Source organism: Cherax quadricarinatus, chromosome 50 (genome assembly GCF_038502225.1).
Source record: "Cherax quadricarinatus isolate ZL_2023a chromosome 50, ASM3850222v1, whole genome shotgun sequence".
In the NCBI taxonomy this organism is placed as follows: Eukaryota; Metazoa; Arthropoda; class Malacostraca; order Decapoda; family Parastacidae; genus Cherax; species Cherax quadricarinatus.
The window spans coordinates 17,364,084-17,379,945 of NC_091341.1; the positions used below are offsets into that span (position 1 = coordinate 17,364,084).

Here is a 15,862-nt window from a genome sequence, read left to right on the forward strand (position 1 = left end):
TTTTGGGTCACCCTGCCTCGGTGGGAGACGACCGACTTGTTGAAAAAAAAAACATATTTTAAGAAAAAGAGGATAAATAAGTATACAAGATATGATGTAGGGCGAAATGACAGTAGTTCGTTGGATTATGTATTGGTAGATAAAAGACTGTTGAGTAGACTTCAGGATGTACATGTTTATAGAGGGGCCACAGATATATCAGATCACTTTCTAGTTGTAGCTACACTGAGAGTAAAAGGTAGATGGGATACAAGGAGAATAGAAGCATCAGGGAAGAGAGAGGTGAAGGTTTATAAACTAAAAGAGGAGGCAGTTAGGGAAAGATATAAACAGCTATTGGAGGATAGATGGGCTAATGAGAGCATAGGCAATGGGGTCGAAGAGGTATGGGGTAGGTTTAAAAATGTAGTGTTAGAGTGTTCAGCAGAAGTCTGTGGTTACAGGAAAGTGGGTGCGGGAGGGAAGAGGAGCGATTGGTGGAATGATGATGTAAAGAGAGTAGTAAGGGAGAAAAAGTTAGCATATGAGAAGTTTTTACAAAGTAGAAGTGATGCAAGGAGGGAAGAGTATATGGAGAAAAAGAGAGAGGTTAAGAGAGTGGTGAAGCAATGTAAAAAGAGAGCAAATGAGAGAGTGGGTGAGATATTATCAACAAATTTTGTTGAAAATAAGAAAAAGTTTTGGAGTGAGATTAACAAGTTAAGGAAGCCTAGAGAACAAATGGATTTGTCAGTTAAAAATAGGAGAGGAGAGTTATTAAATGGAGAGTCAGAGGTATTGGGAAGATGGAGGGAATATTTTGAGAAACTGTTAAATGTTGATGAAGATAGGGAAGCTGTGATTTCGTGTATAGAGCAAGGAGGAATAACATCTTGTAGGAGTGAGGAAGAGCCAGTTGTGAGTGTGGGGGAAGTTCGTGAGGCAGTAGGTAAAATGAAAGGGGGTAAGGCAGCCAGGATTGATGGGATGAAGATAGAAATGTTAAAAGCAGGTGGGGATATAGTTTTGGAGTGGTTGGTGCAATTATTTAATAAATGTATGGAAGAGGGTAAGGTACCTAGGGATTGGCAGAGAGCATGCATAGTTCCTTTGTATAAAGGCAAAGGGGACAAAAGAGAGTGCAAAAATTATAGGGGGATAAGTCTGTTGAGTATACCTGGTAAAGTGTATGGTAGAGTTATTACTGAAAGAATTAAGAGTAAGACGGAGAATAGGATAGCAGATGAACAAGGAGGCTTTAGGAAAGGTAGGGGGTGTGTGGACCAGGTGTTTACAGTGAAACATATAAGTGAACAGTATTTAGATAAGGCTAAAGAGGTCTTTGTGGCATTTATGGATTTGGAAAAGGCGTATGACAGGGTGGATAGGGAGGCAATGATGCAGATGTCAGGTGTATGGTGTAGGAGGTAGGTTACTGAAAGCAGTGAAGAGTTTTTACGAAGATAGTGAGGCTCAAGTTAGAGTATGTAGGAAAGAGGGAAATTATTTCCCAGTAAAAGCAGGCCTTAGACAAGTATGTGTGATGTCACCGTGGTTGTTTAATATATTTATAGATGGGGTTGTAAGAGAAGTAAATGCGAGGGTCTTGGCAAGAGGCGTGGAGTTAAAAGATAAAGAATCACACATAAAGTGGGAGTTGTCACAGTTGCTCTTTGCTGATGGCACCGTGCTCTTGGGAGATTCTGAAGAGAAGTTGCAGAGATTGGTGGATGAATTTGGTAGGGTGTGCAAAAGAAGAAAATTAAAAGTGAATACAGGAAAGAGTAAGGTTATGAGGATAACAAAAAGATTAGGTGATGAAAGATTGGATATCAGATTGGAGGGAGAGAGTATGGAGGAGGCGAATGCATTCAGATATTTGGGAGTGGACGTGTCAGCGGATGGGTCTATGAAAGATGAGGTGAATCATAGAACTGATAAGGGGAAAAGGGTGAGTGGTGCACTTAGGAGTCTGTAGAGACAAAGAACTTTGTCCTTGGAGGCAAAGAGGGGAATGTATGAGAGTATAGTTTTACCAACGCTCTTATATGGGTGTGAAGCATGGGTGATGAATGTTGCAGCGAGGAGAAGGCTGGAGGCAGTGGAGATGTCATGTCTGAGGGCAATGTGTGGTGTGAATATAATGCAGAGAATTCGTAGTTTGGAAGTTAGGAGGAGGTGCGGGATTACCAAAACTGTTGTCCAGAGGGCTGGAAGGGTTGTTGAGGTGGTTCGGACATGTAGAGAGAATGGAGCGAAAGAATGACTTCAAGAGCGTATCAGTCTGTAGTGGAAGGAAGGCGGGGTAGGGGTCAGCCTAGGAAAGGTTGGAGGGAGGGGGTAAAGGAGGTTTTGTGTGCGAGGGGCTTGGACTTCCAGCAGGCATGCGTGAGCGTGTTTGATAAGAGTGAATGGAGACAAATGGTTTTTAATACTTGACGTACTGTTGGAGTGTGAGCAAAGTAACATTTATGAAGGGGTTCAGGGAAACCAGCAGGCCGGACTTGAGTCCTGGAGATGGGAAGTACAGTGCCTGCACTCTGAAGGAGGGGTGGTAATGTTGCAGTTTAAAAACTGTAGTGTAAAGCACCCTTCTGGCAAGACAGTGATGGAGTGAATGATGGTGAAAGTTTTTCTTTTTCGGGCAACCCTGCCTTGGTGGGAATCGGCCAGTGTGATAATAATAAAAAAAAATATCTTGTGTGCCACCCAAGACCTCAAGAGTGCACAGTCTAGCTATGTACTGTGTCTTTCAACACTAGAAATATTAGAACTTTATGCACACCTGTACTGTCACCTTAGACAGCATAAACACAAAGCTACAAGCACTTCAATAACATATTATACCACTGTGTGTGTCACCTTAGACAGCATGAACTCTTAGAATTATTAGTGTGCCAAAGTATAGGTGGCTACTGGCCTAAAACCGAGTATTAGTTGGTATCGATCAATTCTGATAACTTCACACCCTAGTTCTGTCAAGGGACTCTAGCTTCTATGGACACCATGTGGCAAAATTTCCTATGAGATCTAACCTTGGGCAAGAAGCTATGGGTGGGAGGGGATGGAGGTCTTTATAAGCTCAAGGAAAGTAGCTAAGAGAAGACCTGGAGAGCAGCCATGGCTGGGGACAGAGCTGAAACTCAATGAGAAGTCTTGGGACCCGGAGCTATAAGCCTGGCTGGTCTTCTAGGTGTGATCTACTCAAGACGGTTTTATACTGCTCATGAATACTTGTTTAAGTCCAGTTTATTGTATTTCCCTATCTCAGTTATTTTGCATCTTCCCAAGTTATCTTATCAGATCCTTTGACCAAGTATATTATTGTAATAAGTATTAATAAATTAAAAGATTGTAAAATATTGTATTCACTTTCCCCATCTTTAATTTGCTGTTCTGCATAAGACTGATCTGCAAGTACCTAGTAATGTGGAAGTGAATCAAGTCATCAACAGTATGTAGTGAGGCGAGATGGTATCCTTACTGTCTTAACTCATTACTCATGTTGCCTCATACCAAGGCAAGATGGGTCTAATTCACTTACCTGTGATATGACACCCTATCCCTTTTTTGAAGACGAGTTGGACATCTTACCATTCCCTAAGGCATGGCTGGACAGACAACCGACAGTCACTTGGCCGACAGACATTTGACCAAAGGACAACTGGCTAAACGAGCATTGCACTGACAGCCATTTGGCCAAATGGATAATAGACCGAACAGATAGTTAGGTTGAGTTGGGTTGGGTTAGGTTAAGGTGATAAATACCAGTTCAACCATATGTCTATTTGGTGAACTGTCTGTTGGTGAAATGTCCATTCGGTCAAATATCCTTCGGTGAGATGTCTGGCAGCCAAATATCCGGGAGCTCATTACAGTGTGGATGTTTACCCTGATGAACTAAGCATGCACTGTCGTTGTGGATCCTACAGCACATCTGGTAAATCTAAAAATAGTGTTTCAACACCTAAGCAAGAATGTCAAGAAATTGGAGAGGGGTTAAGATCACATTAACCAATGTAATGCTGGTCACAACCACCAAAGAAATAGTGTATGCTCTGACAATAATACTGTCCTGGCTGTTATGCCCTGTTTAAGATAGCCATGACTGTACACATATTTTGTATGAGAAGAGACCTTAATAAAGCAATTGGATTTTGTCATAAAAGTGAAAAGATAATACCCATAAAGATCACCAGGAAATACTAAACCTTAATCCTTTTGACCACATCAAAATATTTCAAATTCATTTAACTTTAGACCACATACATATATCTATAAATATTTTCCCCTTTAAATTGAATTTAACTTTCCATTTTTAAAATGGTGATGTGAAAAGCTGAAATGCCTAATGAAAGGAAAACTCTAGATGAATATAGACTAAAGAGGAACAGCCCTTTTCAAAAACAAAAAATGACTTCAATCAAATAATCCGATTTTAATTTGCTTAACTTAAACAATATATTATTCACAGAATCACTGGATATACTTTACCTTCTTCAACACTTTTTGTTTCACCTTCATTCACAATCTTTTTAGATAAACGTGAACGATCCACTTCGGAGATACATTCTTGACTTTGAAGTTCAATATAGCCTTGCTTTTCTACTCCACACTGGTCACATATCATGAGACCACCACTTAGGCTAAATGAAGTTCCACCACATTCACTACACTTATTCATTGTGGAATGCCTGCCTGCACAGAAAATTAAGCTATTAGTAAATTTTTAACAAATAAGACCTTGCTATATAAATGAGACAAGTTTCTGGAAGACCGCATGAAAAACACCAAAACTATTATAATATAATGTACATATATGGCAAACTCCTAGGCAGTAGGTTGGTAGACAGCAACCGCCCAGGGAGGTACTACCGTCCTGCCAAGTGAGTGTAAAACGAAAGCCTGTAATTGTTTTACATGATGGTAGGATTGCTGGGTTTTCTTCTATTTTCTTTCTAGTTCTTGTTCTTGTTTATTTCCTCTTATCTCCATGGGGAAGTGGAATAGAATTCTTCCTCCGTAAGCCATGCGTGTTGTAAGAGGCAACTAAAATGCCGGGAGCAAGGAGCTAGTAACCCCTTCTCCTGTATATATTACTAAATGTAAAAGGAGAAACTTTTGTTTTTCCTTTTGGGCCACCCCACCTCAGTGGGATACGGCCGGTGTGTTGAAAGAAAGAAAGAATATGGCAAACTTCTAGAATGGACTGTCCCATGCAAGGCTAGTATCATTCACAGCATATATCATATAACGTGTTAAAGTATTGAGTTTTATTCATGTAGTGCTAGACTTTCAAGTAATTTTGATTATACTATTGTAAAGTTTTTAAAGTGATTTTTTAAGCAAAAATTTGCATAAAAGTGTTTTATCAAAAAATGTAAAGAAAATAATTTTTATAAATAATGTACTATACAGTAATGTTCACTAAAGAGTTCGTCAAAATTGCGCAGCAATAAATTAATGTAATAACTATTAAATTACTTTCGTTTTTCCTTTTGGGCCACCCCACCTCGGTGGGATACGGCCGGTGTGTTGAAAGAAAGAACTATTAAATTGAAATTAAAAGCTAAAATATTTCAAACTGAAATAAACACCATCTTGTGGCATCATGTTTTAATTTTTTTAATTTGATCTATGCATATATAAACATTCCTAAAGTTTTATTATAACTAAAAATTTAAGTTTATTGTTTCTTTAAAATACAGTACAGTACACATTATAACTAGTAATGCTTATTTGAAATACAACTTTGCACAACAGCATTATTTTTTATGAGAAAAAGATTTTTGCATAGTGCTCTTTCACTTAACCCTGTCCTCTGAAAATTAATGAAGAGTAAATATTATGCAGAGAATAAGGAACACAGAAATTAGATGATGACAATGTGGTATGAAAGGAAGAGAACAGAGAAGAGTTGTCAAAGACTGTTTGGTCAGGCCTCATTTGGATTATGCTGTGCAGTTCTGGTCACCGTATTACAGAATGGATATAAATGCATTGGAAAACATACAGAGGAGGATGACAAAGATGATCCCATGTATCAGGAATCTTCCCTATGAGGATAGACTGAGGGCCCTGAATCTGCACTCTCTCGAAAGGCATAGAATTATGGGGATATGATCGAGGTGTATAAATGGAAAACAGGAATAAATAAAGGGGATTTAAATAGCGTGCTGAAAATTTCCCGCCAAGACAATACTCGCAGCAATGCTTTCAAGTTGGAAAAATTCAGATTCAGGAAGGATATAGGAAAGCACTGGTTTGGTAATAGAGTTGTGGATGAGTGGAACAAACTCCCGAGTACAGTCATTGAGGCTAAAACGTTGTGTAGTTTAAAAATAGGTTAGATAAATACATGAGTGGGTGTGGGTGGGTGTGAGTTGGACCTGACTAACTTGTGCTACTAGGTCTGATGCAGTGCTCCTTCCTTAAGTGGAAGTGACCTGATTAGGTGGGTCATTGGGATAATCCGGGGGGTAGGGGGACACGGACCTGCTTTCGCATGGGTCAGTAGGCCTACTGCAGTGTTCCTTCTTTCTTATGTTCTTATTTAGAAAAGATGGCACAAAACAGGATGACCAAGAGGGTGTATAAATTTGAGATGCAGAGAGGTAGGGGTCATCCAAGGAAAGGTTGGCAGGAGGGAGGTGAAGGAGATTTCGAGTAGTAAAGTTTGAGCTACCAGCAGACATGTGTGAGCCTATTAAATCAAAGTGGACACAATAATCTTATGGATTTGATATGTCACTGGTGTGCTAGCAAGGTAACATTTATGAAGGGATTCAGGGGAAACCATAACATTAGCCAAACTTTACTCCTGGCAGTGGGAAGTACAGAGCCAGAACTATGAAGGACTGTCTAAGGGTCTTTAACCCATAAACGGTCCATAAACATATACGTATTTAGGTTTCATTTTTCATTCCTTCAAAATTGGCGTGATAGGCCTGAGTCACCTAGACATGAGAGAAAGGTTGTGCGCAGTCAGTGTGTGCCATATGGAAAAAATCGGGGACGCCTGGGTACCGCATGGTAGGACCAGTTACATTCAGCTCCATCTTGGGTCAACATCATGGCACATCCTCGTGATTCACTCACGCCTCGTCGTATTAGCACTATCATTCGAGGAAAGTGATACAGAACGTCAGTTTAGTGGATCTTACGCAGATGTGGCTACTAATAATCAAGGAAATTGTGAAAATATAGACGATAACCCAGGTGACCTTCAGCCCATCACCTCTGGGGTGGCCAGTGTGGCCACACCAGACCCTAGGCCAAGCACTTCTGGAGTGGCCAGTGTGACCACACAAGACCCTGGGCCAAGCACCTCTGGAGTGGCGAGTGTTACCCATAGGCAACTACGCAAGAGGAAACTATCATTTTCCCAGTGTTTTAGTGGTAGTGAAAGTATGTAAGCGACAATGAGATTGATTTTATGCCATTAGAGGATTCATCTAGTGATAGTGATCATTATTCACCAGTGAAGTGTACTTTTAGGCATCGTTGCCTACGTTCAGGAAGTGTGCCATTTGCAGTCGGTGGCAAGGGTCGTGGCAAGTCACGATCCAAAACCCCGGCTACTGATAGTGAAAGTGATCATGAAGGTGAATATGCGTTGATGGAGGAAATAGTGGTGGGTGGCACAGTGCCTGGACCACATGGTGCGGTGGGTGGACAGACAAAGGACTGCCGGCATCCCCTCAACCATGTGCTGCCTCCACGCCTGTCCCCCTTCCTGCTCCCCCACGCCCCATGCCAGAGGTCCACCCTGCACCATGTGACCGAGAGTGGAACTGGACACAAAGTATATTCATGCCACAGCCTTTTGATTTTGATGCGAGTGGAAGTGGCATTCTGCCAGAATGTCCCATAATGAATGAGTCTACAGAGTTAGACTTTTTCCAGTTATATTTTGACAAACCTGTAATGAACTTGATAGTGACCCAGACGAACAATTATTACCACTATATCATGGACAATACAGCAGAGGTTGGGGAATTGTCACGGCTGTGCAGATGGAAAGATACAACAGTGGCTGATATGTTTTTATTCCTTGCCACTGTCATGCTTATGCCACATACCTACAAGAGCAATATACGTAACTACTGGGCCACAGACTACTTTATCAGTGCTCCTGTTTTCCATGACCTCTTTCCCTGCAACAGATTCACTCTGTTGCTACGAATGTTGCACTTCTCAGACAGGAATAGGCCCAACAGAAATGACCTTCTATACAAAATCCAGGAAGTGTTTATCTATATGAAGCAGAAATTCAGTGCCTACTTTTATCCCTTCAAGAACATTGTTGCTGATGAGTCCTTGATTCTGTTCAAGGGACGACTGTCATTCAAGCAATATATACCGAGAAAACGTCATCGCTTTGGTATAAAACTTTTTGTTATGTGCGACTGTGAAAGTGGTCTTGTGTTGGATGTGACTGTATAAACTGGGAAAAACACACTTGACGATACCAGGCGCATGTTGGGCATTTCTGGTGATGTTGTTCGAAAAATGATGGAACTATACCTTGGCAGGGGCCATATGTTGTTCACAGACAACTGGTATACAAGCCCTATGCTCGCTGATTTCCTACGTGTGAACAATACTGATATATGTGGAACAGTGAGAAGGAATAGAAAACATATGCCAAGGTTCAGTGGAGGCAGTGTTCAAGGTGCAGTGCAAGCATTTCATGCCAATGACATCATGGCACTGACATGGTATGACAAACAGGACGTGACATTGCTGTCAACCATCCACAGAAACGAGATGGTACAAAGAGACAAAGTGAACAGGGAGACCAATGAATATATTGTCAAGCCAGCTGCTGTTGTCGACTATACGAGCAATATGCGACTAGTTGACAAGTGTGACATGATGATAGGGTTCGTTGACTGTGTGTGTGTAGGAGTCGCAAGTGGTATATAAAACTGTTTTTCCACCTTGTAGGCATTGCAGTGCTCAATGCATTCAATATGTACGAAATAAAGACTGGAAAACGACGTTTTAGCAGAATTCTCCATGAATGTCATAAAACAGATAGCAAAAAAGTATGGTACCACACCTGTACCTGCTCCTCAACAGCAACCTGTCACACCATAACCTGTCCCCCAGCCTCAACCACAGCCAGTGGGGGAAGTGCCAGACCGAATCATCTCTGTCACTACCTGGTACCAATACCACCTACCCCAAAGAAGAAGCATTCCCAAAGAAAGTATGTTGTGTGTGCTACCACCAGAAAACGACCCCAACAGCGGAAGGACACATGATACATATGTCACCAGTGTGGGGTGGCACTCTGTATGATCCATGCTTCATGGAGTATCATACAATTGTGGAGTTCAAGAAACATAAGTGGGACATGTAAATATTTACATAAAATATTTACAAAAAATCCATTTTATAGATAATAAAAATAGTTTTGCTTACAGAAATGGCACTACTAAATTTGAGGGTCCACTGTACTTGTATATAGTTGTAGATAATAGTGTGTGATTAAGCCAGGTGTGCAAAATCACCTATCAGTGTGTACATGTGGGTTTGTGACAGTATAATAATTTTGTATATATTATTGGTGTATAAGCAACAATTGGCATGGAAATCAAAAGATGTACTATAAAACATAAGTATCATATCATGAAAACCATGCAAGTGGCAGTGCTCCATGTTGCTGTCAGGTGATCAAGTGCCAAGTTCACGACCTCATATCTCGGTAAGTACTGACCCTAAAAAATTTTTTTAGCCTATAACACTAAGAAAAATGTGCTCTTTTTTTTCCTATAAAAAAAATTATTTTCCAAAATATTCGGGGTACTGGGGTAGTGAACGTATATGTATATGTGAGGGCTCTAGTGGCCTGGTGGTTAACGCTCTCGCTTCACACGGCGAGGGCCTGGGTTCGATTCCCAGCCAGAGTAGAAACATTGGACGTGTTTCTTTCCACCTGTTGTCTATGTTCCCCATCAGTAAAATGGGTACCTGGGTGTTAGTCGACTGGTGTGGGTCGCATCCTGGGACACTGACCTAAGGAGGCCTGGTCACAGACCGGGGGCGTTGACCCCCGGAACTCTCTCCAGGTACGTTTGGACCGTTTATGGGTTAAAACCATAATATCTGCAAATTTTTTCAAGACAACAATTGAAGTAATGTTTGTGAATGTTTCCTTCCGTGGGTTACCCTACTTTGGTGAGAAACAGCAATGTTCCATTGCAAGAATGAAGATTATTTTATGACATAAAATATTAGGATTGATATGTACATGTGCCTGGATGGACTTAATGAGATGAAGAACATGAGGATACCAATGGACTTAAATCCTTAAGAAATAATATGGATATTCTAAATTATCGTATGTCACTTTTATCTACAATAACAGTAATGATTATGCACAATATGCAATTTCTAGGTTGAAATACAAATTTCTTATATATATATATATATATGTGTGCAACACAAAGAGCAAAAAGAAAAAGGAAAAAAGAAGAAAAGGTGGCAGTAGTAGTACAACTAATAATTAGTTTCATATCTTTATAATACACCCATAGTAGTAGTTTAATATCTTTATTATACACCCATAGTAGTAGTTTAATATCTTTATTATAATACACCCATAGTAGTAGTTTAATATCTTTATTATACACCCATAGTAGTAGTTTAATATCTTTATTATACACCCATAGTAGTAGTTTAATATCTTTATTATACACCCATAGTAGTAGTTTAATATCTTTATTATACACCCTAATAGTAGCAATAGTACTAACAGTAGTACCAGTAGTGCTATTAGTAGTAGTACTAGTAGTAATACTAGAACTAGCTGTACTAGTACTACTAATAGTAGCACTAGAAGCAGTAGTAATAGTATTACTAGTACTAATAGTAGTACTAGAACTAGTAGTACTAACTGCAGTAATAGTAATGGTGGTAGTAGTAGTAGTAGTAGTACTAGTACAAGAAGCAGTAGTACTAGTAACAGATATAGTAGTAATGCTGCTGATGTTTATATATAATGGTATTCTTGTCATTTTGATGACAATACACCACAGCTTGAGTACTGAGTATATGCTGTGGACCTGTATGCCTGTACAATATATAATGCACATAGTGTAACTTTGTAAATGGTCCAAGTTGGACCGAAACGTCATCATAAGCTCCTCTCTCTCTTACGTGCGGGTTACTGGTGTACAGTAGAATACCTGTATCCATGGATTCAGTTCCCGCAGTTTCAGTTATCCACAGTTTACTGGAGTTTACCTGGAGAGAGTTCCGGGGATCAACACCCCCGCGCCCCGGTCTGTGACCAGGCCTCCTGGTGGATCAAAGCCTGATCAACCAGGCTGTTACTGCTGGCTGCACGCAAACCAACGTACAAGCCACAGCCCAGCTGGTCAGGTACCGACTTTAGGTGCTTGTCCAGTGCCAGCTTGAAGACTGCCAGGGGTCTATTGGTAATCCCCTTATGTATGCTGGGAGGCAGTTGAACAGTCTCGGGCCCCTGACACTTATTGTATGGTCTCTTAACATGCTAGTGACACCCCTGCTTTTCACTGGGGGGATGTTGCATCGTCTGCCAAGTCTCTTGCTTTCATAGCGAGTGATTTTCATGTGCAAGTTCGGTACTAGTCCCTCTAGGATTTTCCAGGTGTATATAATCATGTATCTCTCCCGCCTGCGTTCCAGGGAATACAGGTTCAGGAACCTCAAGCGCTCCCAGTAATTGAGGTGTTTTATCTCCGTTATGCGCGCCGTGAAGGTTCTCTGTACATTTTCTAGGTCAGCAATTTCACCTGCCTTGAAAGGTGCTGTTAGTGTGCAGCAATATTCCAGCCTAGATAGAACAAGTGACCTGAAGAGTGTCATCATGGGCTTGGCATCCCTAGTTTTGAAGGTTCTCATTATCCATCCTATCATTTTTCTAGCAGCTGCAATTGATACAATGTTATGGTCCTTGAAGGTGAGATCCTCCAACATGATCACTCCCAGGTCTTTGACGTTGGTGTTTCGCTCTATTTTGTGGCCAGAATTTGTTTTGTACTCTGATGAAGATTTAATTTCCTCGTGTTTACCATATCTGTGACCAAAAAAAAAAAAAAAAAAAAAAAAGACCTTAATTCTGCTAGATAATTCAAATTCAAAGTTTATTCTCTATAAGGATTATAATGGAACCAAAGCACAAAAGTAGTGATGGTGACAGTTCATCAAAGCCTAAAAGTAGCTGTGAATTGCTTCCCATCAGTGAAAAAACGATAATTCTCGACTTAGTGAGCAATTTATCAATTAAACTTTATCACAGATATGCATGTAAATGAAAAATAATATATATAGGGTTTGCTAATATCCACCATTTCAGGTATCCATGTTAGGCCACATCAGTTTCACTCATGATGGAAATCAAGCCCAAGTTCTTCACTGATGAGCTGAAACTGTTACATAAGAACATAAGAAAGAAGTAACACTGCAACAGGCCTACTGGCCCATGCGAGGCAGGTTCAAGTCTCCTACCGGCTTAAGCCAATGCCCTAACCTAATTAGGTCAGGTCACATTCACTTGAACCACCAGACACAGGGATTATAAACGTACTAGTATACATGATGTATGCATGTATACATACCAAGGCAGTCTTCAAATAACACACACGGATGTTATTACCTTTCACTTGGAAGCGTCAAACCTGTGAGGGGGGGGCCACAAAGCACCTGGGGGAAGAGATAATCAAGTCTGATCCGAGGAAAAGGAAGGAGAGCTATAATTCCCTTGAACGATGAATAGGTGGCCCGGTGGCCTGGTGGCTAAAGCTTCCGCTTCACACACGGAGGGCCCAGGTTCGATTCCCGGCGGATGGAAACATTTCGACACGTTTCCTTACACCTGTTGTCCTGTTCACCTAGCAGCAAATAGGTACCTGGGTGTTAGTCGACTGGTGTGGGTCGCATCCTGGGGGACAAGATTAAGGACCCCAATGGAAATAAGTTACAGTCCTCGATGACGCACTGACTTTCTTGGGTTATCCTGGGTGGCTAACCCTCCGGGGTTAAAAATCCGAACGAAATCTTATCTTATCTTATCTTAACAGCCGAGGAAACACGAGAACACCTCAGTAAGTTCTTTGTGAAATTGAACGGATATCCTTACACTAGCACACATCTTTACATATATCTATAATAACTAAATGATACATACAACATATATGAATGTACCATTAATGGTAAAAAAAAAAAAAAACGTATATTACGTTAGCGGTGTGGGAAGTTTTACATGTTGGCGAGGTCTTGTTGAGAGTTTCTAGGGCCAGTAGATGTGACCCCGTACTGAACCTTCCTCCTCTATTATTATTCAAATTCAAATTCAAAGTTTATTCTTTATAAGGATTACAATGCTGAGTTTACAGAATTTGGTTATTGTGTGGTTTACATGTAGTAAAATAATGATTACAGAGTGTACCACTAGAACGCCTAGCATGGCTAGGCATATCGGGTAGACTTAGTTTAATTCTTAATTTTAAAATATTACAAATTATGAGGTAAGTTGGTATTATGGCTAAGTGACTAAATACTAGTTTGTGAGTTTAGCAATGTGAATGCTTTTGTTTTGGCACAGTACATAGTTTCAGTATTGGAGTATCACAGGATTCATTATTTTAAGATTGAGATTAATATTTCTGTTTATGGTCAAATGAGTGAGTGAGTGTAAGTGTGAACCACTAGGTGGTATTCGTGTAGTTAGTTGACGGGGTGTATCAGGGAGATAAGATGTTTTCTAATGGTAGTTTTGAAGGTGATGAATGTGTCTGCAGTTCTAGAGTTCTCAGGTTGGGTGTTCCAGATTTTAGGGCCTTTGACATACATTGAATTTTTGTAAAGGTTTAGTCGGACACGGTGAATGTCGTAGAGATGTTTGTGTCTGGTGTTATGCCTGTGGGTTCTGTCACAACTATCAAGAAAGCGTTTTAGGTCAAGGTTGATATTGGAGTTTAAGGTCCTGTAGATGTAGATTGCACAGTAGTAAGTGTGGATGTGCTGAACAGGGAGTAAGTTTAGATAATAATAATAATAATAATAATAATAATAATAATAATAATAATAATAATAATAATAATAATAATAATTTTATTTACTACAAGTACATGTACAAGGTATATAGTCCTAGCTGACAACAATGACATACTACTATATAGAAACTCCCTTGTTATGCTCTGCATTTCGGGCAAATTAGGTCAGTGTCCCGGGATGCGACCCACACCAGTCGACTAACACCCAGGTACCCATTTTACTGATGGGGAACATAGACAACAGGTGGAAAGAAACACGTCCAATGTTTCTTATGGAAAATTTTCTAGGGTGCTTACCTGTATGTACCTCAACATTATATACATACCAGTAATCTCATTGGGAGACAACCATATTGTTTACCGTAGTCACCCCGTGTAGACATGTGAGAAAACTTAACCACCCCTGGTCGCGGCAAGTGGTTCCTTCGACCTCACAATCTTATCCATATCTATCCGAGACCAGTATGGATTGGATAGCACCCACAAGTACGGTGCTACTAATTAATTGTGGACTGTATAGATTATATTAGTGTAACTGAATGAAGGGGGGGGGGTAGGTTACACATGGATATATCCATCAAGGAAAACCACTTGTACATAATCTCTCCACTTACCAGATATTCTCTGGTGGTCACTTGATGTAGCTGGATCACTCATAACCTATCCAATTACAACATACCTAACTGGCCAGTATCAGTCTGCTATAACTAGAAGGGTTACTTAACTGTGGGTGATTGATACTCCTTATTTCCTCCATTCACCATCTCATTTCGATGTTCTGCTACACCGACACGGTTCTCATTCCAGCAGGACGAGGTATCCGTCGGTTTGTCCCGGTTTAGAAGTCGTGATTCCATAAAGCTTCATTATCCTCGGTACGAATCACACAGTCACTCGGAACACAGTCACTATTTCACATCCCGCATTCTCTTAACTCAATGTTATTATCACTGATTACATTACCATTCACAAGACGATTTAACCTCTCATAATTATTATACACATTAGAGGTCACTCCATTAAGATCTGAGGCCGATGAGCGAAGATTAACACACGTGTATTTCCCCTGGACACACACCATGGCCGTGCACCAGTCACACCCCGTCAAACCATTATTCACTAATTTTACCACCCTTTTACGGTGGTCCCGTAAATCACGTTCCCTCACTCTCCACCAGGAACAGTTACGACACTTCCTATTATGAAATGAGGCCTATATTAATCCTTAGGCCGCCGTGAATGCCAATTTCGTGGTTCCATGCTTTCCCAGCCTCCTCACCACATTCAAAACACTCCCGCCTTCCCATGGCCCGAGTCCACCTATCCCCCCGCACATCCGCACATGCGCAAAGGGAACTCTTGGTTCTACCCTATTGTCAAATACATTTTTGACTCATATCGACACATTAAACACCTATTAGGCGCTATAGCTTCGGAAAATCAAAAATTTTCCACATTTCTACTCTGGCTGGGAATCGAACCCAGGCCCTCACCGTGTGAAGCGAGAGCGTTAGCCACCAGGCCACCTATCTATGAAGAGTGGGGGGGGGTGTTGCCAGGGATGGGATTTAGTGATTATTCTTACTGCAGCTTTTTGTTGGGTTATTATTGGCTTTAGGTGTGTTGCTGCAGTTGATCCCCAAGCACAAATAGCATAGGTGAGGTATGGATAAATAAGTGAGTGGTATAGTGTGAGAAGGGCATTTTGCAGCACGTACTATCGTATCTTGGAGAGGATCCCCACCGTTTTGGATACTTTTTTGGTTATGTGTTGGATATGGGTGCTGAAATTCAGGTTGTTGTCAAGGTATAGGCCTAGGAATTTGCCCTCATTA

General features: G+C 40.7%; 1 protein-coding gene across 4 annotated transcripts in view; it reads right to left on the minus strand.

The window, feature by feature from the left end:
* LOC128698389 (TATA box-binding protein-associated factor RNA polymerase I subunit B) overlaps window positions 1–13,298 on the minus strand; it is a 122,352-nt gene extending 109,054 nt beyond the window's left edge. For all 4 annotated transcript variants that reach the window (XM_070095436.1, XM_053790613.2, XM_053790612.2 and 1 more), the window contains exons 1-2: window positions 13,212–13,298; window positions 4,474–4,677 (exon numbers count right to left, since the gene is read on the minus strand). In XM_070095436.1, coding sequence (XP_069951537.1) covers window positions 4,474–4,663 — 190 coding nt within the window. In that variant the 5' untranslated portion in view covers window positions 4,664–4,677; window positions 13,212–13,298. The remainder of the gene's footprint in view (window positions 1–4,473; window positions 4,678–13,211) is intronic.
* Between the last annotated feature and the right edge of the window lie 2,564 nt (window positions 13,299–15,862).